Consider the following 22,807-nt stretch of genomic DNA (forward strand, 5'->3'; position numbering starts at 1 on the left):
GACGCGTGGCAATATCGGAATGTACGATGTGTGAATACTATTTATACACATTACTATACAATTCACAACAATAACGCACTGTACAAAGCCATCCGGACAGGTAAGGAAAAAATTAAATATGTAAAGTATTACACAAAGGTGCGGCATCACATTTCTAACATGGGCCAACCTATGACCTATAATGGTTTACATTTGTGATGTCTTGTTAAAGGAAATAAAACTAAAACAGTCCTTCTGTACAGGAATTCCTGCTTACTACGCTCTTCATTTAGCGATGAAGATTCTAAAAACACACAGATATAACAAGAAGGTTCTGAGATGGGCTTCATTGAATTTTACATCTATTAGAACAGCAATCTCCCTTAATTAAGGATCTTTTTTCTTTTAATTGTGCCTGAACAGGAACAGTCTCCTGAAACATGACCAGCCTGGTCTTACAACCCAGAGTAATAGCCACCCCACATATTTCTTTCCTCAAAAGGTCCGGTTCCACATTCTCGGAGCTGTATTGGTCCTGGAGAAAAGTCCATTTGATGTAGATTGCAGGTAATATACTTGAAGAAGACACTTGTGAGGTTTTGAAAGCGCTGTACACTAATTTCACCTATGAAAAGCTGTAATGTAGGTGCACTGAAAGGTATCCCAATCTTTATCTAATCTATTCAAAGTTCTGGCAGTGATTGATGTGGATTACAAAGAGAAGTATTGTCACTGCGCTAGATTTCTAGAAATTCTAAACCTGTTTTACATTGTATTGTATTGTATGTCTTTATTTATATAGCGCCATTAATGTACATAGCGCTTCACAGTAGTAATACACGTGGTAATCGAATAAATAACAGATAATATAAATAACAGATCATGGGAATAAGTGCTTTAGACATAAACATAACATTAAGGAAGAGGAGTCCCTGCCCCGAGGAGCTTACAATCTAATTCGTAGGTAGGGAGAATGTACAGAGACAGTAGGAGGGAGTTCTGGTAAGTGCGTCTGCAGGAGGCCAAGCTTTATGTACAGTATCATGTGTTCAGAATATCCACAGTGCTATTCGTATGCTTCTTTAAGCAAGTGTGTCTTAAGGTGGGTCTTAAAGGTGGATAGAGAGGGTGCTAGTCAGGTACTGAGGGGAAGGGCATTCCAGAGGTGTGGGGCAGTCAGTGAGAAAGGTTTAAGGCGGGAGAGGGCTTTAGATAAAAAGGGGGTAGAAAGAAGACATCCTTGAGCAGAACGCAAGAGTCGGGATGGTGCATAGTGAGAAATTAGGGCTGAGATGTAAGGACGGGCAGAAGAGTGTAAAGCTTTAAAAGTGAGGAGAAGAATGGAGTGTGAGATGCGGGATTTGATTGGAAGCCAGGAGAGGGATTTCAGGAGGGGAGATGCTGAGACAGATCTAGGAAAGAGTAGAGTGATTCTGGCAGCAGCGTTTAGGATAGACTGTAGGGGAGACAGGTGAGAGGCAGGAAGGCCGGACAGCAGGAGGTTACTGTAATCAAGACGGGAGAGAATGAGGGCCTGAGTCAGAGTTTTAGCAGTCGAGCAACAGAGGAAAGGGGATATCTTTGTTATATTGCGGCGGAAAAAGCGACAAGTTTTAGAAATGTTTTGAATGTGAGGGGCGAATGTGAGAGAGGAGTCGAGTGTGACCCCTAGGCAGCGTGCTTGGGCTACTGGGTGAATGATCGTAGTTCCAACAGTAATGTGGAAGGAGGTTGTAGGGCCAGGTTTGGGAGGAAGTATGAGGAGCTCTGTTTTAGCCATGTTGAGTTTAAGGCGACGGAGGGCCATCCAGGATGATATAGCAGAGAGACATTCAGAAACTTTGGTCTGTATAGCAGGTGTAAGGTCGGGTGTTGAAAAGTATATTTGTGTGTCGTCAGCATAGAGGTGATATTTAAACCCAAAAGATGTTATTAGGTCACCTAGAGAGAGTGTGTACAGAGAAAAGAGAAGAGGTCCCAGGACAGAGCCCTGGGGTACCCCCACAGAGAGATCAATAGAGGAGGAGGAGGTGTTAGCAGAAGAGACACTGAAAGTACGATGGGAGAGGTAGGATGAGATGCAGGATAGAGCTTTGTTCCGAATACCAAGAGTATGGAGAATGTGAAGGAGAAGAGGGTTGTTCACGGTGTCAAATGCTGCAGAGAGGTCGAGTAATATGAGCAGAGTGTAATGACCTCTGTCTTTGGCAGCATGGAGGTCGTCAGTTATTTTAGTGAGGGCTGTTTCCGTGGAGTGAGCAGTGCGGAAGCCAGATTGTAGAGGGTCTAGGAGAGAATAGGTGTTGAGGCAGAGCACTTTGGACCTTACTTTAGAACGATCCATACACTATTTATAATCTAAAAACAGAATAAGGAAGAAGTACTTGGAAAATAAACTTTTTCTTGAAAGAAAAAAAAATTAACTGTGAGTTTAAAAAAAAGTTGTGGAGCGGGCGTGGTGGGTGCAAGGTGTTGTGATGGGGGCGTTCTTTGCATCGCACCGTTCAGAATGGGCCAACCACAGGAAGGGTGCCGGCCAATCACAGAAGTTACGCTCAGAAGGATGCATACCCTTACTTTATCGTAAACAAAGACACCATGTTATGTCACGTTGTCCCCATACAAAACGACAACGTGTATTAATATAACTACATACCGATGTCCAGAACCCGCTGCTTTGCAGTATGCTGTCGAGAGTGCCAGTATTTCCAGTATTTTAATTGTTCATCACGAATTTTATCTTCACTGAATACGACCATTATTACACTCTGCAGAGACAAGATTGTAAAAATGACCTTTTTGAAAACAATAACATTTCTTAATGATTTATGTGGGTACAGGACACACATTTTAAAAATAGCAAATACAATGAATTCCTGTATTAGTACTGTAACAGACCCTGATTTTTTACCTTGTTGTGGCCAAGTGACTGGTAGCTCTCCGTAGCGTCAGATTGCTATAACAACCTGACAGCCAGAACTTCAGCAGTTTGGATGCCAACACAACCTTACACTTCTGGATCATGTGGCATAGCTACAATTCAGAGTGCTTGGGTTGTGCTCATGTGACGTTGCTGTATGCCGAGGATGGAGTATGTATGTATGTATGTATGTATGTATGTATGTATGTATGTATGTATGTATGAGGACTCCAGTATGAGGCGATAATTTTTTTTTATTTGGACTAACAATTGATATTTTAGAACAAGCTTTCCAGAGTTCTATTCTCTGCCCCAGAAAAAAACACTTCTGTAAATCGGTATTTCTTGACCTGAGTTTAACACGAATATAAAAACCAAGGTAGCAATCTAAGACAAGATGAGGTAGAATCAGAAAGAATGGCGAAGGGGCAGATGAATGGTAAATAAACAGACAGGGCATTCCTCTCCATCCCTCTGACTAAATCTAAATTCTACCTGAAAATCTAAATTCTACCTCATCTTGTCTTACATTGTTACCTTGAATTTTACATATTTGTTAAACTCTGAGAAATGTTAGTAAATCAGTCTTGCTTGACCTGAGGACGAGAGTAGAGCTCTAGAATGCTTGTCCTAAAATATAAAATTGTTAGTCCAGTTGCAATAGCAAAAAATAAGTTAGTACTTCAGTACGTGATACATTTTTTCCCCATTTTTTGGACTAACACGGCTACTGCAATTTAAATGTATATATTTAAACATATTTTACTTGTAGGGTGATTTACACTATAGACATTAAAATACAGGGGACTAAATACAATAAATTAATTAAAGCAATCAATAGGAAAGGAAATCCCTGCCTCGGAGAGCTTACAATCTGAATTGAAATGTGGGGAGAGTTACAGAGACAGTAAGAGAAGGTATAAATGCAATGAATGTCAGTGCCTGGCCAGGATGGTTGGAAAGTGCCTCTGTGGGAAGTCATACGTTCAGACTTTTGAAATGCTTAGGCCTATATTTGTATTTACAGTATATTGAACTCTCTCCGTAGTCAAATTTGAACATAGGTTGAACTCGATCAGCATGTGTCTTTATTCAATCTCATCTACTATGTAACTACTGTATGTAATGGGTCTGGATTTAAACTTGACTTGAGGGTAGACAGTGAATGTGCTTAGCATATACCGAAGGCAAAGGTCTTTGTCACTGTCCCAACAGGTAGGTGACAGAAATGGAAAAAGTTTTAATGTGAGAGTGTGCTGTAGAAGTGAAAGCATTGGTAAGAAGAGAATAATGAGCAGAGTGCAGCAGACATACAGGATTATAAGGAGAAATCAAAACTCACAGGGAGGGGCAGATAAGTGTAGCACATTGAAGGTGAGGAGGATAACCCTGCCGGTAATATGACATTTTATGGTAAACCATGAAAAGGGCTTTAAAGGAGATAAGTAGATACTGTCCTAGGAGAAAATGAAGTGATTCTAGCTGCAGCATTTTGGGTAGATTGCAATGGAGAGAGCTGTGAGGCAGTAGATTAGTAGTATAAAATAGTTAACTCCAGAGAGAATAAAGGTTGTTAGCTGTGGAGTGACAAAGGAAAGTGTGGATCTTGGCAATGTTGTGGAGGAAACAAAAACTTTTATATAGAGTAGGAATGTAAATGGAGGCAAGATAGGAGATAAATGTAATGCCTAAATAGCACGCATGATTACTGAATAGATGGTGATGTCATTTATTGTGACGAGAAAGGTTAATAATGGAGCAGGTTTTGGAGGAAATACGAGGAGCTTTGTTTTAGACATAGTGTTATTTACCAGAGTCTCCCAAGTAGAAAATTAGAGTGTAGAGATAGACAAGGAGAGAACATTGTAGAGAGCCATACGGTGTATATACAGAAAGGCTATGAGGACACATAGGCTGAAGAAACAGAGAAAGAGTAATGAGAAGTATGAAGAGAGACAGGATGGGGCTTTGTTACAGATACCAAAACAGTATAGGATGTGGAGGTGAGTGCTTGGAGAAAAAAGTCAAAACGAGATCAAAACTAAGACAAGGGTCTCCTGACTCATTCGCTCAGACTGCTAATACACCATCTCTGCTACTGTCCATATCGAGACCTATTCTTCAGTTCTCACTTTCAGTCTTAAAGATATTGGAGAAAAAAAAATTGGATTCTCATCCATGAGAAGATATGGACAGAGAATTTGTTACAAACAATATTGGCCCATAAGAACAAATAAACTATTTGGATGTTAAGCTATTGTTGACTAGATATCTGGTTGTAATATTACAAAGAGGAATAGGATTGTTTTAGTGCCAACTTGACCCTCCATGGGATGACTTATTTCAAATCTGCAAACTGAGTTCAACTATAATCTTATTTAAAACCCAGAGAACCATAACTTGTCAGAAGACGCCATCCTTGGTCACCCAGTCTACTCAGTAAACCCTCTCTTCTGTGGTACCCCACCTCGCCCAAGCTTCAATGTATACTTATCTCATGCCATTATATTGGCATCAAACACTTTTATGGAAAGTATGTTACAATGATTATCACCGTCTGTGTGCATTTCCTGCCATCTCTTCTAAGGCTGAGATTATAGTCCACGCTCAAGCGATTTGGGGTTCAGGCGATGGTGAAGCATGGCCGTGATGTCACAAAGCAGGTTCGCCCTCATTGGCTAAAACGCTCACGTGACGCAGCCTTCTTTTGAAAAGACAATTTTTTTTGTCTTTTCATAACGCAGTGGCGCCGTCACGCCTCATCGTGTGTACGGTCGCGCGCACTATGCATGGCCTCATAGGATTGAGGTTTCTTGTTCGCACCGCACACGCCATCGCGGTTCGTATAATCACGGCCTAAGACTTCTTCCTATAGTTTAGCATTCCATTGTAGGCCGTCATCAGAAAATGGGTCAAATTACAATGATTTATGTACATTTCCTACTCTTCAGAAGCAAACATACCTTTTATCAGATTTTTGGTTATGTGTACAATGTACACCATTTATATTTACACTGTAGCTGGAGACAAATGTCTTGGGGGAAAAAACCAGGATGTTCGAGTTGTTACCAATGCTTTTATTACTGAAAAAAACATCATCTCATTCAGTAGCAAAAACACATACAGACTGCAAGCCCGGTTATTTAGTGAACAAAAAAAATGCAGATATCAGGCTAGTGACAACAGTCTTTCACAATATTTACTCTGTCACAAAAATCACTTCCTCAAATGAGATAATAATACAAGTTGAACAGTTCGTATCAGATTTTACAACAGATTTTGCATACCCTGACTTTGCTGATGGGATGTCTGAAACACTTGTTGGCTCCAGTTTCACTCAGAGTGACGGCATAGAACTGTCCTTTGTTTAAATAGGTCATCGGCCCCTCGCCCTGTTTTTGCCGCAGAGATTTTGTAGCTTCTAGAGTATACTGAAACGTGCTACAGTGGGCACAAAACAGAAATCAAAATCAACACATCTGGCAGCTGCATCTCTCAAACATATTTTCTTCTCAAGTTTATAAAAATATATAAGAATTACAGAAGTTGCAAGTAATGTTCATTTAGGTCAGCTAGTTTGTCTGCCATTTAATTTTAATTTGAAATACAGTAATAATATAATACATTTGTAAAGCCATAAGTAAATATTCAGTGCTATATAATAATCATAATAAAAACAGATTTTATTTGTTCACTTCAGATGTAACGAATCTACTTTAAAAAAAAAAAAAAAAAAAAAAAAAACACCTACTCCCTCGTTTAAAATGACTGTACTGTAGAAGATTATAAACTTTTATTCAGAATTTGCTAATCTGGTACAGTCCTATTCTGCATATCCGGAGTGTATTACAGCGGCATTCCCTCTTAAGACCAAAGTGAATTCATCGCTTTTCACTGTTTAATAGATTAAATTTAGGTGAGTGTCATGATGAGGAGTCTTCCAGCGCCGGATAGTGTTTTATGGCAGAACATTGCTTAGTAAATATGACCTTTAATCAACATTTCAATCTCCCCAAATAGAACACTTGTGACCACATATAATTTTTTCATATTATGCCCGTGTCAGTCGATAAAAATACTCCAAGTAATGGGCACTTTACCCAGAACCACAAATGCACCTGTCCTCCTGTAACCCATCAAGAGTTTTCAAAGTATTTAACCTCAACTAAGTGCCAAGCTTGAAATACTCCTATTTTAATGTGCTTTCTAGAATGAATGCTCGTCCTAGTTGTCCATAACTACTCACTTTCTTCACTTGTCTGTTTTCTGCTTCTGAGACAGCACTGGAGGCTTCCTCATCCACTGTACATTTTTCTCTCACACACCCTGCAGATTGTGGTGGGGGTGTGGATCTCCTGCTATACTCCCCTGGTACCATCAGCTTTTTGCAACACAATCTTCCCTTCCATTCTCAACCTTTGAAGCACAAGCGGTTCACCTTTCCTCTCTCTCTATATACGGCTATCATCTATTAATTCACCTACTACCTCCGCTTCCACCAACTCAACTTTTTTCTCAGATTACATGCTTCGCTGTTCATGTTCTGTCTGTAAAACTCTCACAATTAGTCCTTTTTGACTCCAACTGTCAGGATGATCACTAATTCCTGGACCTCTCATTTTCTCGCTTACCTCTTTCTTTGGTCTCGAGTGACCCAAGCATTCCTTCTCTCCACTATATCTGTATCTATGGTTCTTTCCCCTTTCTGATGGCTTTATTCTTTACTGAACTCCATCTCTGAATGCGAGGCAGCCACCCAATTTCAATAAATTAAATTGCTATATCAATAATTAACACTATGCCACTGTGCATCAAAATCATAGTTACTTAATAATCTACTACAAAGATAGCACCTTTTCTTTGTTGTTCTGCATTTACACTGTCACTTACATGAATTCTATTGGCCTGTATAGTAACCTCTTCATTTCAGGCTACATACTTAAATGGAAAGAATGTGTGACGTACCCTTGCACTGATCTTGTATTTCATTGTTTAACTAATATGTACGTTGTAATGCCATTTAATAAATGTTCTGTGCTATATGATAATCATAATAAAAACAGATTATTTTATTTGTCGTCTTCAGATGTGATGAATCTACTTAAAAAAACAAACAACAATAAAAAAACACACTTCTATCCCCTTTTTTAAAATTACTGTACTGTAGGCATCTCCCCTTACTACCACTAATTGTTTTAATCTACTTCTAGAAGACCTTTTGACGTTTGTACCTAAAATGTATTTCACATATTTATTATCCGAAAAACCCATGTGGGATATTTTCACAATATTTTACTTCCTTTTTTTTTTGTCATAAAAATGTCTGATTTTTTTTGTTTGTCATAGTCAGCAAATTGTATAACATAGTAAAAATAAATTTGCAACATACCTTGCTGTTTGATCATACATGAATTCTTCTGCTCCTACTGAAGAACTGCGGTATTTCTAAGAACACAAAAGAAATCAGTAACTTTAGTGGAAAAAAAACGTGACCTAAATGGAGATTAGATGGTTAAATTATATTAAAGCCAAAGTTGAACCAAAATATCTAGGATCTATTCTCAAGAAATAGCAGGAGAATGCAAGTTGGTACAGAGTTAAGTCTCAATCTTTGCAACCAAAGAGGTTATCTTAGGGTGAAATATTTCTGCCCACATCTCTACACATGAATTCATTCATCACATATGATTTAAGTATTTCATTCATTGAACTAAATTCATTGTGCAGACACATTCATGGGTTTCTCTAAATAAGAGTTTGTAGCAAATCCATAACAGACTATGCTCACAGCATTTATTTTAAAATGTGGATAAATTTGTTTATTTTTGAGTTGAGTAGACGTGTCCCATAAAAATTATGTATCTATTTATCAAAATATTGATTTTGTGCTATTTAGCAAAATAAGAATGCAATTGTTACTACATACTGAACCAGTTTAAAAACCTTGGATGTTGATGTACTCACAGCAGAAAACATAGAAAGGAGAAATCATCTGTAACTGGGATGTATACCCATTGGACTCTCGATTCAAGCAATGTCAACACAAGGCAATTACTGATGAGTCAAAGCAAAAACATTATAACATTTGGGTCTAAATTCATACCCATTTTCCTTGCTACGCAATGCTATTCCCACTATGGACACTGTCCAATATGGTGAGAAGAGGGATAACACGTGGTTGCATTGCTAGTTGTGCATTAACCATATTGAATGTTTCTGCGTCCTCCATTCTCTATTATACCCGCAACTCACAGCCATCAATAAAGTCTTTCTAAACCCAAAATCACGAGAAATATGAACCGTTTTCAATCACCTGCAGGACACATGGAGCATACTGTACGTGGGTTTACATTTTTCTGTACACACTGTTACATGCATGAACATTTCTCGTGTGGCCCCATTAAAAGGCATAATAGTCCATAACAGGTGACCAATACTCCATGACCATTATGGCAGTTTTGTATTGCATCCGCCACCCTACATGTCTCGCTCTCTGATGACTTCCTAGAACAAGATCTCTCCTCTTCTATATATTTATCTCCAGAATAATCTGTTAGTCGCTTCTTCTGGTTCTCCCCCTCACCTGGAGCCAATTTCAAGGAACCCAACCTCCTTCCATCATGTTCACAAAACAAACAAACAAAAAAACTTACATCTGTAACTCCTTCTTTAAAACTTTCTTTATAAGTACTGTCAGGAGTACTGCGATGATCATCCTTAAGGTAGTCTGTATGCGTAGCAATATTGTGCACTCCATAATGTGTCTGCTCAAAGATAACCCCTCTGGGTTCTTCACTATCTCCTCTGTAAGGCACTGAAGGTGCCATAAACACTGGTGTGAACTCTTCTGCTTTGACCACCGTGACCCCAGAAGCAGGAACGGATGTTGGACTTTCAGACATTGTGCTGCTGTATTGCTCTCTCTTGGAAGACTCTACAGGCTCTGTGCTGAGGGAAAGGTTGACTGGCACCGTCTTTAAAACGTGTACCCGGTTTTCTCCAGGACTCAGGTTACCTGGGCTGTCACTACTTGGAAGACAATTTCTGTAAAACAATGAAAATATTATTTTAATGGCAGAGGCAGTCAAAAGTATGAAAAAGTTGTGAAAAAGTATGCAGTAAGTACGTTTAAAGAATTCCTCAATGTATTGGCTTCCCGTGAAAGATTCAATCGTTCATAGCTAAAAAACCACAGTGCAACATTTTCTAATTTTCCGTTTGCCTTTCATTGGGTACATATAATGAAAGCATCTCCCAAAGTTAGAACGTAGCAAGAGGTTGAACGATGGACTTTTATCAACCAATATTAGTATGTTACTGTATTTTATATGTGCATCCTGGGGAAAAAATTAAGTTTGCAGTTATACACTTTGACAGTAACTATTTAGCGAATGATGGTTTATAATTACTTTGGAAGCAAATGGATATTGGATTTTTTTTGTTCTCCTTTACTGTACTATTTAATTTGGGATAAGATGTGGCAATTTTAATTCTAGTGGTCACCGAGGGGTATGCAATAGAAATGTGCAACCTTTTCGCCTAACTTTGCCAACATGGCAAAAAATGACTCCCTTTTGCGAACCTCAAACTTTCCAACTTTTACAAAAGTTTGTGGGGAGATTGCTTAACGAAATATGAAGTTCTAAAAATAAATTTTTGATCAAACTTTGAATTTTGCCAGATGGAGCTTTCCCGGAAATATACTGTAGACTTTAAGAGATGGGAGACCGAGAGAAAGAGGAGAGAAGAAAGAGTCTTGTTTCACTAGAGTCCCCAGTGACTTGTATAGCACTCCAAATACAACTTTAAACAACACGTAAAGAGAGACACCAGTGCACAAAATTTAACACACCTGAGATACGAGGGAAATATGTGAATTTCAGATCATTTAAATATACTTTGTGTGTGTATGTATATATATATATATATATATATATATATATATATATATATATATATATATACACATACATACATATATACACAAAGTATATTTAAATGATTTGAAATTCACATATTTCCCACGTATCTCAGGTGTGTTAAATTTTGTGCACTGGTGTCTCTCTTTACGTGTTGTTTAAAGTTGTATTTTTAAAGTTGTAAAGTTGTATTTTTAAGAGTAAAAGTTTAGATTGAATATTCTTGCATTTTTTAGCTTTTTCAAAAAGTAGCAGCAAACCGTAGGCAAAGCGAACGTTGGAAATGTCACAATAGACGGCAAACTCCAAGATGGCCAAAGGCGCTGATCAATACCAGAAATGCATTAAGATCAAAACTCCATATAATGACATTTATTTTTATTTTGTAAGCATTTAGTGCAACATGTCATGTTTTTACGCCTTATCTCGGAGTGAAATAGCCTTTGGGTTTTATGAGTTTTCTTATCACTAAATATGGCATTTTTTGGAAAAAAGAAAACCAAGTATTTTTTGCCTTTAGTCACTGGATTTTTCAGAGTTAGAGAAAGAGCAGAAGAATTTTCTGGTAAAAATCCTCCTGAATAAAATTCCTTTTCAAAGCAGATTACTTTTTGGGGCGGCAAAATACATTATTTCTTATTCCCATACCTACAAGTATTACAATAGTCAAAAAATGTTTTTTCTTGTGACAAGTCAAAAATGTTATCGTTTATTTCCCTGTCCCCCTCCCCCACTGTTCTGTCATAGAAACCATGTAGTTGATGATGCAGAATAAGCCAGGAAGATATAAAGCATAAGCCAAAAGGACAGTGGTACCACATCTGAATAGGAGTTTTATTATAATAAAAGGTGTTCGATTTTCTTCTCCAATACATTACCTCTTATCTTGTTCTTCATGTACTTCATTTAATTTGTTTAAAGACAACAACCTTTTATCCCTAGGAACCTGAAAATAGCATGGGAACATTAGATCAGTATCGCTCATAGCATAGAAACAATTTAAGTGACCAACAATGAAAAAGTATGTTCTTTTTTCCCCCACATTCGTAAAGCAGCAGACCACTTTAAAGCAGTCTTTCATGTTGGTAGTGACCGAATGATAACAGTCCAAGTCTTCTTCACGCACAATGAACATGCTGTAGGATGATGAAGAGTATGTCAATACACCTCCTAGTGAACGAAATTCCAGATCGCTAGAGAAAATGATGAAAATGAGAAATGGAGTTCATCTCCGTGCACAGAGCCTTCTAACAAAGGGTTTCCTTTAAAACGCTTGTGCAAGAATTAGTCTACATAAAAATAATCGTGTTATTTCATGTGTTTCCCTGCTCTGACATGTTCCTCAGCATGTAAACGTTCATTCGGAATAAATCACAATGACAATTTACAGTGGCTGAACCGCATGATCCTTTATATATACACATGTATTTATTTTGCCGTTTAACAGAGTCCATAATAAATATCTAGGCTTTTCAACATATTAATAGTAATAAACAACAATGCAACTCAGCACGCTAAAAGGTCATTCATTAAACTTTGATAGTGCCACAATTAGCCCTATTGCAGGTTATCAGCACCATCTCCCTCCCCCCTGTATCTAGTGCTCTATAGCCAGGGGTTTATTCTCCCTCATTATACTGGGAGGGAATGGAGGGGGGAAATAACTATGAAACGTGATACTATGATGGAGTATACTGTATAAAAGTAAAGCTGATGCAATGCTCAAGGGGGGAGGGAAATGAGTTCCCCCTTCAGAAAATATTTTATCCCACATGTCGATACAAACAAAGGATCCTGTTGCTTTCAATGGGGTTTTTGGCTCGATACATCTGATGCAGGCAACAGACTTTTTTGAATGATATTAAATATTGTTTGTGTAGTTTCTAAAGGATTAATGTGTATAACATGGTTTCAAATAAATTGTAATGTACACTGTATATTTTTAAAGTATAAATCATTAACTCTTCTTTAGTTCAGTGCATGATATATGTATAAATTGTAAGTAAAAAATTATTATTATTTTTTATTAGAAACCAGTCTGTGATTTGCTCTTGCCTGTTAAACCTTTTTCCCTGGGTGATCAGAGAAGCAACATTCCTCCAGTCTTTGCATGACACCTTGCAGGGATATATAAAGTGGCAATGCTAGGTCACAATGTTCTGGAACACGGAATCAGTTACAGTATATTCATGCATTGGCAAACACAATTCCGTTTTCAGAACAAGGAGCCTAGGTAGTGTTATTACAGATATCAGTTACCACTTCCGCTACTGGTTCAGAGAAAGGATTTAGTACAATAAATCTTGGCTCTTCAACATTCTGCTCTGGGGCCACACCCAAAGCCCACAGTCCACTTTCTCTCCTTCATTCTCTCCCGGTGTGGAGGGATCAAGGAATGCTGTGTTCAAGCTCCTCTGTGACCCCTCTGGTCAGCCGCTTCCTGTCAGTGCGAACATTATTACTGTCCTACTCTTCCCCTCTGCTACAGAAAGTTTCAGATGCTCAAGACAGAAGTGGGACAGTAGTAATCTCACCAGCAAGAAGGAGATTACCCGAGGACGGGGAGAAGCTTTGAATGCCTCTCCACATTTCTCCCAATGTTTACATTTAGGAATCCTTAACAGTACACTCGAAGAAGAAGCCTAAGATGTTTTGAAAGCACGGTGCATTTTAGAGTTCTTCCTAGATGACATTTATGTGCATCTGCTAAATCACAACCTACACCGAATCTGTGGGAAATCTTAGCTGAAGAGCACTGCTCCAAATGATGGTTCAGAAGTCAAAATGTAAAATAGTATTAGGATGCAAAGTTGATCTACCTTGTAATAATCGTACAAAAGGCCAAGTGCAGCAGCGCTGTCTTCATCTCCATTTATACTCATCATTGCCTTTGTCGCCGCTGTCAATGGATTTTCCAAATAAGACTTCCAGGCCTCATCCTCACTTGTGTAAGCACGTCGAGTATTGAAGGATGATTCATTGGAAACCAAGACCAGAAGCCTTTTACTATAGATATATAAAAAATAAAAAAAATAAAACATTTTAGCTGCTTTTTTTTTTTTTTTAATATAAAAGACATTGCTGTTGTACACATGTTTTTATTATTATTATTATAAATGGTATTGTTATTGGAAAGGTGGGATTTATTAATATGCCTATATAGTCAATCGATGTGCTGAAATTAATTAAAGGCCAGTTCATTTATTCCCATGCAATACATGTTTTCATTCTTTGCATTAAATTAAAAAGGTGGTAATATTTGTCTGCTTGCCATGTAACATGAATGCCTACTGGTCCTGAACAGAAAGTACTTATGGTACTACTGTATACTCAGAAGTATACAGAAAACAGTAAGCACTAGGACATTAACACCGATTTCTCATCACATCTTACTCTATTTTTACTATGCATAAATGGTTCGCGTTTAACAGATTAGTTCATTTACAAATTATATCTGTATACAGCATTTTTATATAAAAAGCATTGAACAATAATAAAATAATATGAATTAGATATTAAATGAGTGCAATAAACTGCACACCTTAACAATATGAACCAGATTTGAAGCAGAATTAACATTTTATATTTTAAAATAATGAATGAATGAAGCCGAAAGTGTGTAAAAGTGTAAATTGTATTGTATTGTATATGTCTTTATTTTTATAGCGCCATAAATGTACATAGCACTTCACAGTAGTAATACACATGGTAATCATATCAATAACAAATAATATAAATAACAGATCATGGGAAAAAGTGCTTCAGACATAGACGTAACATTTAGGAAGAGGAATCCCTGCTCCAAGGAGCTTACAATCTAATTGGTACAGTATGTAGGAGGAACATACAGAGACAGTAGGAGGGCCTTTTGGTAAGTGCTTCTGAAGGGGGCCAAGCTTTATGTATTATGTGTCAAGTAATATCTTTATTAATTTAGCATAAGGGAAGGCTAGAATATTATCTTACCTTTAATGGCAGGCCTATGTCAATAAAAAGTAGTCAAGTAACACACAAGTCAATTTTAGTTGTTGAAAAACTGCGTAACAACAGTATTAGCAAGCTTAAGACTGACATATAAGAGAGTAGGGCAAGGTAGTAGCCTATTTTAGCCAGGGTTACAAAGAACATCTAAAGTACATACTGTATGAACTCAACCCACAAGTGAACCTGCACTAGTCTAAAAAACAAGTCTGCACATTAAATCAACTTCAGTGACAAACGTTAGTGTGAAACAGAGGAATACAGACATCCTTCCATTGCAAACCCATAAATCAATTAGCCTACCTAAAAAATGAGAGTCTCCGGGTCAAAACAAACAAACCATTCCTAATTTCTGTATGCTAAGAAATGAGAGAAGTGAACCAGACAACAACCACTATTGCCAAGAAGGCAATTTGTAAGTGAAATCTACAAGCCCCAGAGTAGAAATCCACCAAACAACCGGAAATGGTTTGTATTACAAAGAGAAAACGTGACTTTTATAAGGGTCAATCACATGCACATTCCCTCCTTGCAATGCAATTAATTTCATTCTCTTCCCTAAACAAATGTAATGATACTCCTCCAGCAAACATTTAGCGGTTTTGGTTTCATTGGAAATTATAGCTATATTTCTTATTGGGGTCTCAGAATGGGGTAGTGTTACTCAACCACAGTCCCTACTAAAGCAGTAATCTGTGCTGCAATTCTTTTTACATATGTATGTACAGTATATATATTTTTTAACCTTCTTTGAAACAAGGGGTCCCTCAGAACTGTGGCATTACAAGTTATGATGATCCTTTAGATTCGGATATATCTCATTTTAAAATGACATTACCATAATTCTTGTCCGGGAGAAACAATATGGCCACTAAGGTCAGCCTCACTTTGGCGGCCAATAGAAAGCTGTGACATCATCATGAGAAGAAACTGCAGCTTCCAATTGAGCAACACACAGCCATCTTTGTGGCAAAACTAAAACATCAAATATAGTCAATCAGGGGGACCTGGAGCTGTGAATGTAGCAGTTCAGCCCTGAGGAACCTTATGTTTAAAAGGGGAAAAAATTGACTATTTGACACCAAAAGGGTTAATACAGCATTCTGCCTCAGAGGAACCAGGGCAAAACTTTTGACAAGAACGGAAGAGGATTCCTCCTAGTTTGTTCCTCTGCCAGCTAGATCGTAATCTCCCCTAGAAAATGAGCTGAAATCCCCTGGTATGCCAAACCCCACGATGTGCAGCTGTGTCATGAAGCACTTAGAGGGTTAAAAAACAAACAAAAATTAATTAAAAAAAGATGACGAGAAATACGTTTCTGTTCAGAACTTGGTGATATCACACAAAATAGACTAAACAGAGTAAACTGAACCACTCCCAAGTCTCAACTTACAGGTTTACAACCCAACTTTAAATAATTATTTAAAATACTTCTACATGTCTTTCAAAAGATGTCAATCATCTGTATAACTGCTGCAACAGGTCACCACTACCAGTTCTGGATTTCCCATTAGGTCCTGGACAGCAACATTTTGGGGTGGCAGAATTTGGGGGCGGCATTCACAGTTGGCGTTTGCCAACTGCGTGTGCACCATTGCCGCATGAGCAGTCGGCAAGTGCTGATCATACATGCGTGGCCGGCAAGCGCGAATCCCACATGCGCGACCAGCAACGTGTCATCACACAGCATCTTAGCAACGGGACAGCGTGGCGGAGGGGGGCGGCACCAGGTAAGTGCCTATGGGTAGATTTTTTTAAAAATCTGACACTGGTCACTGCCATTGCTTTATTTTGGTCATAGGAGGGACTGCCTCATTAATACCCTTTCCAATGCCTTCCGAAAGACTTTTTGACACCCAAAGACCGTGCATCCTCTGTGTAAATGAAGGATTGAGCTTTTTGAGTAATACAATCTTTGAATCATTTGCCCCCCTAGCAGTGCCAGATTACCCACTAGGCACGTGCCTAGGGGCCCAATGGTTAGGATGCCCGCCCTTGTAGGTTGCGGTGTGCTGGTGCTGCGGCTTCCCGGTTTCCCATGCAGCAGCCCAGGGGTCACTGTCTGCCATATTCTTCCTCCTCCTGTCAGCACCGAGATCCAACTTCCACCCAACCGGAGGAGGGAGCTGAAGAGCCTCCGGACCTCACCCCGCCCCTGCCCCCTATTTCCTTTATTGTGGTTACTAGAGATGCCAAATATTTTGCTGAAATTAATGATGTTGGCAGCATTTTTTTAAAAATGCACACACAAAAATGGCAGATTGCATTTGAAGATATTAAAACATCTCTGGCTGTTATTTGGTTATGTGCAGGGCATAATCTCTGCAAACACATGAACATAGACCATCTTTCCAACAGATGTAAAGGAATATACCAGTGTAGCCGGGCTCCCCTCGCCCGCATTTGTTGTTGTCGGGTGGGAGAGTTGCAGCAGGGCAGGGAACGCTCCGGTATACCGGAGGTTCCGCGTTATCAGGGCGCCGCCATGTTGAGAGTTGGCGCAGGCGCAGTAGGTGTGGAGCAGGAGGTCGCGCATGCGCGGGCATAGCAGCCAAAGCCCGCGAAGGAGGAGTAGCTCCCATAGGGGGGAGCATAGGTAACTACGAGTCCCAGCAGCCCCGCGGGACCAGGTGACGCCAGGGGACCAATCGGGTGGTTGGGAGGAAGGAAGGAGGATATAGGGGTCGGAGGGCGCGCACGTTGCTCAGAGCTAGCGGGAGGAGGAAGGAGAAGGAGCTCCGGTGTAGGGAGGCCCCTACCTAGGCCTTATACCCCAGGCCCTGAGCCCCAGTAGTGTGAAGCCGAGATAGGGATTGGCCCTAGATAGGTTCCGGTTCCCTTACTGTGTACGTATCGCTAACAGAGACATTACCTATTCCGCGGAAGGTCTGGGCTCAGACTCCGCTGCTGTGCGTCTGGGTGGGATCCCCCCGGACGCCTATGGCGACGTCACCTCGGCTCCTCACAGATCCTTTGTGAAGACTGTTGCAGGACCAGGTACTGGAGTGCCCGGCAGGTAAACTACAAGTGCACCAAGTATCACCATTTATTCAGGACACAGTGGCTGCGCAGTCACACACACAGGTTCATTGTCTCACTTGAGGGTGGTGGGGATATTGCACGAGGGAACTGGACACGGGGTGGGATCACCCGGTGAAGGAGGGAACTAGATCTAGGGTGGGATCACCCGGTGAAGGAGGGAAGTGAGCGTCCTGCGAGACGCAAGTGTATAGTGTCCCCTCTAGGGAGGGACACCTGTTGGAGAGAGAGAGAGGCTACGCAATTTCCATTCATGCTAGTAAAGTTATTGGTTGGTTATATTGCTGTGTGTGTGTGTTGATGTACATAGTGTCCTGCGAAGAACCACTTCCCCTCTGGCGGAAGCTGTCGCAGGTGGAGGCGCTGCACCAAGTAACAAGTATTGCGCGTGCACCAGGCTCTCCGTGGCAGAGGCGTAGGCCCTGTGAGCCTACAGGTTACACAGCATACGGTAGCGGCCTGTGTTCACTAGGAAACAGGGCTACACCAGTATAAGAGCATTTCTGCAGATGGGCCATCCACCCCAGTAACCTGTTCCTGTTATCCCCCATGTCATTGCGGGAGACTCTGGCCCTCCTGTTGCCAGCAGGTATGCACTACACAGAGACACCTAGCCAGACCCCACCATATAAACAGAGTGATCATTCAAAAGGTGAACTTAAACAAAGAGTGAAGAATGCTACATTAAATACTGTAGAATGGATATTCAGGCTTTTGGTTTACTGGGAAATGAACAAAATGTAGAGAGTGAGACAAAAATATTTTCTATATACAGTATAGCTTTTCGGTATGATTGGTACTTATGAGATAGACTATAGATGTACATACAGATAGAGTGTAAATGTTTTCATATGTATCTAGCCCATCTTCCCCCCCCATAATCGCAGATCGGATCCCCTAAGGTGTTCTGGGGTCTGGCTAGGTGTCTCTGTGTAGTGCATACCTGCTGGCAACAGGAGGGCCCGAGTCTCCCGCAATGACATGGGGGATAACAGGAACAGGTTACTGGGGTGGATGCCTTCGTTCTCATTCAATGGTGCAGCGCCTCCATTTATAGTAAGTCCCAGGAATGCGGGGTGGAATCCTTACCACAGAGTTTCCCCACAGGGATGAGAGATTCCAGTCTCAAACACGGATTATCTTTAAAAGCAGCAGTCTCTTTATTCTCTTGGGCAGCAGCCGACAGGTACAGTTGATGTACAGTCCACTAACTGTTCTCCCTTGTGATGTTCCTTGCCACCACTCTGGACCAAAGGGCACCCAGAGTGGGGCTAGCTCTTCCCTCACCCTCTATGCAGGGTGAGAGGTATTTGGTTCCACCTCACTAACTGTAGCTAGATCAGCTCTACTCATGAGCTGATCACTCCTCTCCTCACTAACACACTATCACTACTGTCAGACTGACAGAACACACACTAAATAGGAAATGCACTGCTCTTTTATGATCTCAGCAGGCACCGCCCCTGTGTCTCTTGCTTTGACACAGAGTCAGGTGACCTACCTCCACCACTAAGGGCAAGTGCTTGAAGTGGGGGAAACCCATGATAACTCCTGGCAACCTGCCCTTACCAGGGATTATACCAGGAGGAGGATAGAACTATAGCCCCATTTCTTACCAGGGCTACATGTATTTTACACACAAGGTTCAATTGAAGCTTCAGCTACTTGACATGCTGTATCATCACTGTCTTTTATACTCTCTGTGACACTGCTCGTCATGCAACTAGAACATAATAATGGCGTTTTTTCTCTTCTCGCCCTACAGCGGTTGTTGAACAGAACAGAGTTCCAGAAATGATCGGCCAGGATTCCACCACAGTTCACAGACGTAACATTATAAATGCTTCCGAAGTATAATTAAATAGCCTGGACTCATGGTTACTGGCCCACACCAACAGTCACATTTACCGAGTCTCCTGACATACCACTAAGGGGGTGATTTATGTCACTCCATTACGGGTTAACCATCCCAAACGGGTTCTAACTACTATTAACATTATTGGATTAACCGCCCATTTGGGTGCATTGGGTGCATTTCCGTGCCCCTTTAGATTAAAAACTCTTCGGGGCACGGATTTCCTTTTATATGTCTTATGTGTATTAGAATTCCTTGTATCGTCGTTTATCTTTTGTACAGTGCCGAGTACACTGTTGGCGCTATATACATTAAAAAATACACACACATCATTGAAAAGCGCTGTGTAACTACAATTCCATTTGTTAAACATGTAAGATAAATCAAGGAATCACACATGCAGCTTTTCATTGTTTATTACCAAACGTTCTGCAGCTTTTCTTACAAGATAATCATCTCTGGAGTAGACAGCGCTATTAATATAAACTGCTTTAAGGGAAGCAATGTTTTGCTATACACATCATAGTTGTAATAGTTTAGTGATTGAAGATCTGGATTTGGGGGGGGGGGGTGGGAATACAAACAGTCACAAAAGCATGGTTGTCATTTCCTTTTCATCGCTTTCAGTTTTTGTAACCGACATGCTGTAATTTTTATTAAAAAATAAATAGATAAAAGAATATACAGATTTTCATATCAAGACACATGTAGAACACGCAGAATGTGATTACACCAGTCAACGGGGCCTTCTGTTTTCTAATGATTCCAGGCACATTGTGTAGATCAACTACCTCACTGTCTCACATTTTAATCTAGTCTGCAACTGTTAAATACACCCATAACATAGTATATTGTCTCTAACGGTCCATGAAATATCTGTAAATATAACGTGGAACCATGTATTGATATTATAAGGGACATACAGGTAACAAAATATTATTTCTTTGTGAAACATTTTATAACTAAATAAATTATATTTCTATTTATTTCAAATATGGTTCATTTCAAATAATTCAGGGAGCATTTGAATGATAAAGGATTATTTTCTGTTCTAATACTGGTGTTACTTCTGCAGTCAGGTTGAACTGTGTTTTGTTAAATGCAGGGAGTATTAAAAAAAAAAACCCCTGCAAGAATATGCAAAAATAAAGTGTGAGGAAAAAGACTGAAGTTATTCAAATGGATTACACCCTTTGTATCGGCTGTCTGTAGTAGAGCTGTAATGCCTTGTAGTTTGGACATACTGTCCCTGTAGAGGATAAATACAAGTAAAGCTGTTGTCTCTACGGGCTTCAAAGTAAAAATCGGTGAACACATTCTGAAAAAGACTTTAATTATTTGCATGACAATTTAATAAATGAAAAAACAAAACAGAAAAAACAAAAAACTAATTGAACACAAAGATGTACCTGCTTACTCTAGCCCACCCAAAAGGCCATAAAGATAACAAGGGAGGAGAAAGTGGGCCTGTGCCTGTGCAAACTCATGTTCAGCACAGTACAAAAGGGTTCAGGTAAAGTTAGTCTCCTAAGAAGGACAAAAAAAAATTCAAAATCTGGTTACTACCAGAAGTGCGCTAAAAGTCATCTTATCTTTATAAATATCAATAAAAACACAAGCACAACTCCCATACGGCCGTATTTCTTTATCATTAAAGTGTGTTAAAAACCATAGACCCACTCAAACACAAAGACAGGGGCTTTTCAGTGGGTAGAAGGCAACTTCACTCCCAGGCTTCCCACTGAACGCAGACCACTGCAAGAGGCGTTCAGATGATCCTTTTGCACCGTGGTGTATTAGCGCCTACGTGACCGCAACCGCCTATCACTATAACGTTGCGTTTCATGCATTGGGCGTTGTGTTCCACTCACTCTCAGCCTTCCCCAAAAGGTTGAATACGCTGACCTCGAGCACCACCAGTAGATCACTACACTGATGGAAGACCAATGTGTGTACCCCTATGGTGTTTCATAGCAAATGATACTGCCTTACGGGGCTTATGTTATTTTTTCCTTTTCTTAGGTTTTGCTAATTCAGAAGAATGTAGCAAGAGGAAATCAAACCCCATGTTACATTTTCATGGCTACAAACAAATAAAAAAATAAAATGTGTTATAATATATTATATATATATATATATATATATATATTATACATTATACATACAAACAGTGCAACTTTAAACAATTATCTAGACCAATTTGAAAATTCTATTGAAATACTACACACATAAAGAGGTGTTAACCCTTAAAATCTAACATTCCCTATTGAGCCTGCTGCCACATAGGTGCACGGCTCCACAGATGCGCAAAAGTGAATGCCAGAAGAATGACCAAGGCGAGAAAAATATATAGGGAAGAGAAGACCAAGAGGAGAACAATCATAGGATAGTACCGTATGTTCAAACAAATGTGCCTAGTTGATGGTAAAATATGCACTAACAGTTTTATAAATAAATAAATGCCTTTATCCACCACTGGGACCAGGAACTCTGCTTAAAATCTTCCTAGATACAGCAGAGATCCTCCACACCCTCCAAACAACTCCAGTAACAGGATCCCACGATTAGAATCAGTACCCTGGACACACAGCCTCCGTCTCAAGGACAGGTCACATGCAAGAGGTAAGGCAGGGAAAACAATATAGTGTAAAATTGTTTAATAAAAGTTAATATAAGATACCTCACAGGTAGTAAACTCACACTGAGGATAAAAATCTCTTCCATACATACATATACATACATACATACATACACAAGTCACTTTTTTGTGCCTTAAAAAAACAAAAAACAATTCAGTCACCTTTAAATATATATAATTAAAAGGTGTCTGATTTATTTTTTAAGGCAAAAAAAGTGACAAGTACCTAGATTTAAATGAACACACTCACCTTTATTCCTCCCCCCCCCCCTTTCATATACAGGTGGGAAGAAGGATGTCTCCAGATCTGAACCACGTTTATTTCAGCACTGAGGAACCCCTGGTTTCTAAGATAGTTAGCAGGGAAACTGGCGACGGTACTTCATGGAGTTCAGAACTCCTGTGTTACACGTGCTATTGGGAAGACGCGACAGATGACGCGGCGGATTCCGGTTGGTGTCGTAGGAGTTTTAGAT

The 22,807-nt window shown here is 39.8% G+C and overlaps 1 protein-coding gene across 6 annotated transcripts in view; it reads right to left on the minus strand.

The window, feature by feature from the left end:
- Window positions 1-22,807, minus strand: part of GRHL2 (grainyhead like transcription factor 2) — a 149,904-nt gene that overhangs the window by 94,892 nt on the left and 32,205 nt on the right. For all 6 annotated transcript variants that reach the window (XM_075582578.1, XM_075582577.1, XM_075582582.1 and 3 more), the window contains exons 2-7: window positions 13,638-13,824; window positions 11,697-11,764; window positions 9,553-9,943; window positions 8,289-8,344; window positions 6,187-6,340; window positions 2,636-2,747 (exon numbers count right to left, since the gene is read on the minus strand). In XM_075582578.1, the coding sequence (XP_075438693.1) occupies window positions 2,636-2,747; window positions 6,187-6,340; window positions 8,289-8,344; window positions 9,553-9,943; window positions 11,697-11,764; window positions 13,638-13,824 (968 nt within the window). The remainder of the gene's footprint in view (window positions 1-2,635; window positions 2,748-6,186; window positions 6,341-8,288; window positions 8,345-9,552; window positions 9,944-11,696; window positions 11,765-13,637; window positions 13,825-22,807) is intronic.

This window comes from Ascaphus truei, chromosome 2 (assembly GCF_040206685.1).
Source record: "Ascaphus truei isolate aAscTru1 chromosome 2, aAscTru1.hap1, whole genome shotgun sequence".
NCBI classification, from domain to species: Eukaryota; Metazoa; Chordata; class Amphibia; order Anura; family Ascaphidae; genus Ascaphus; species Ascaphus truei.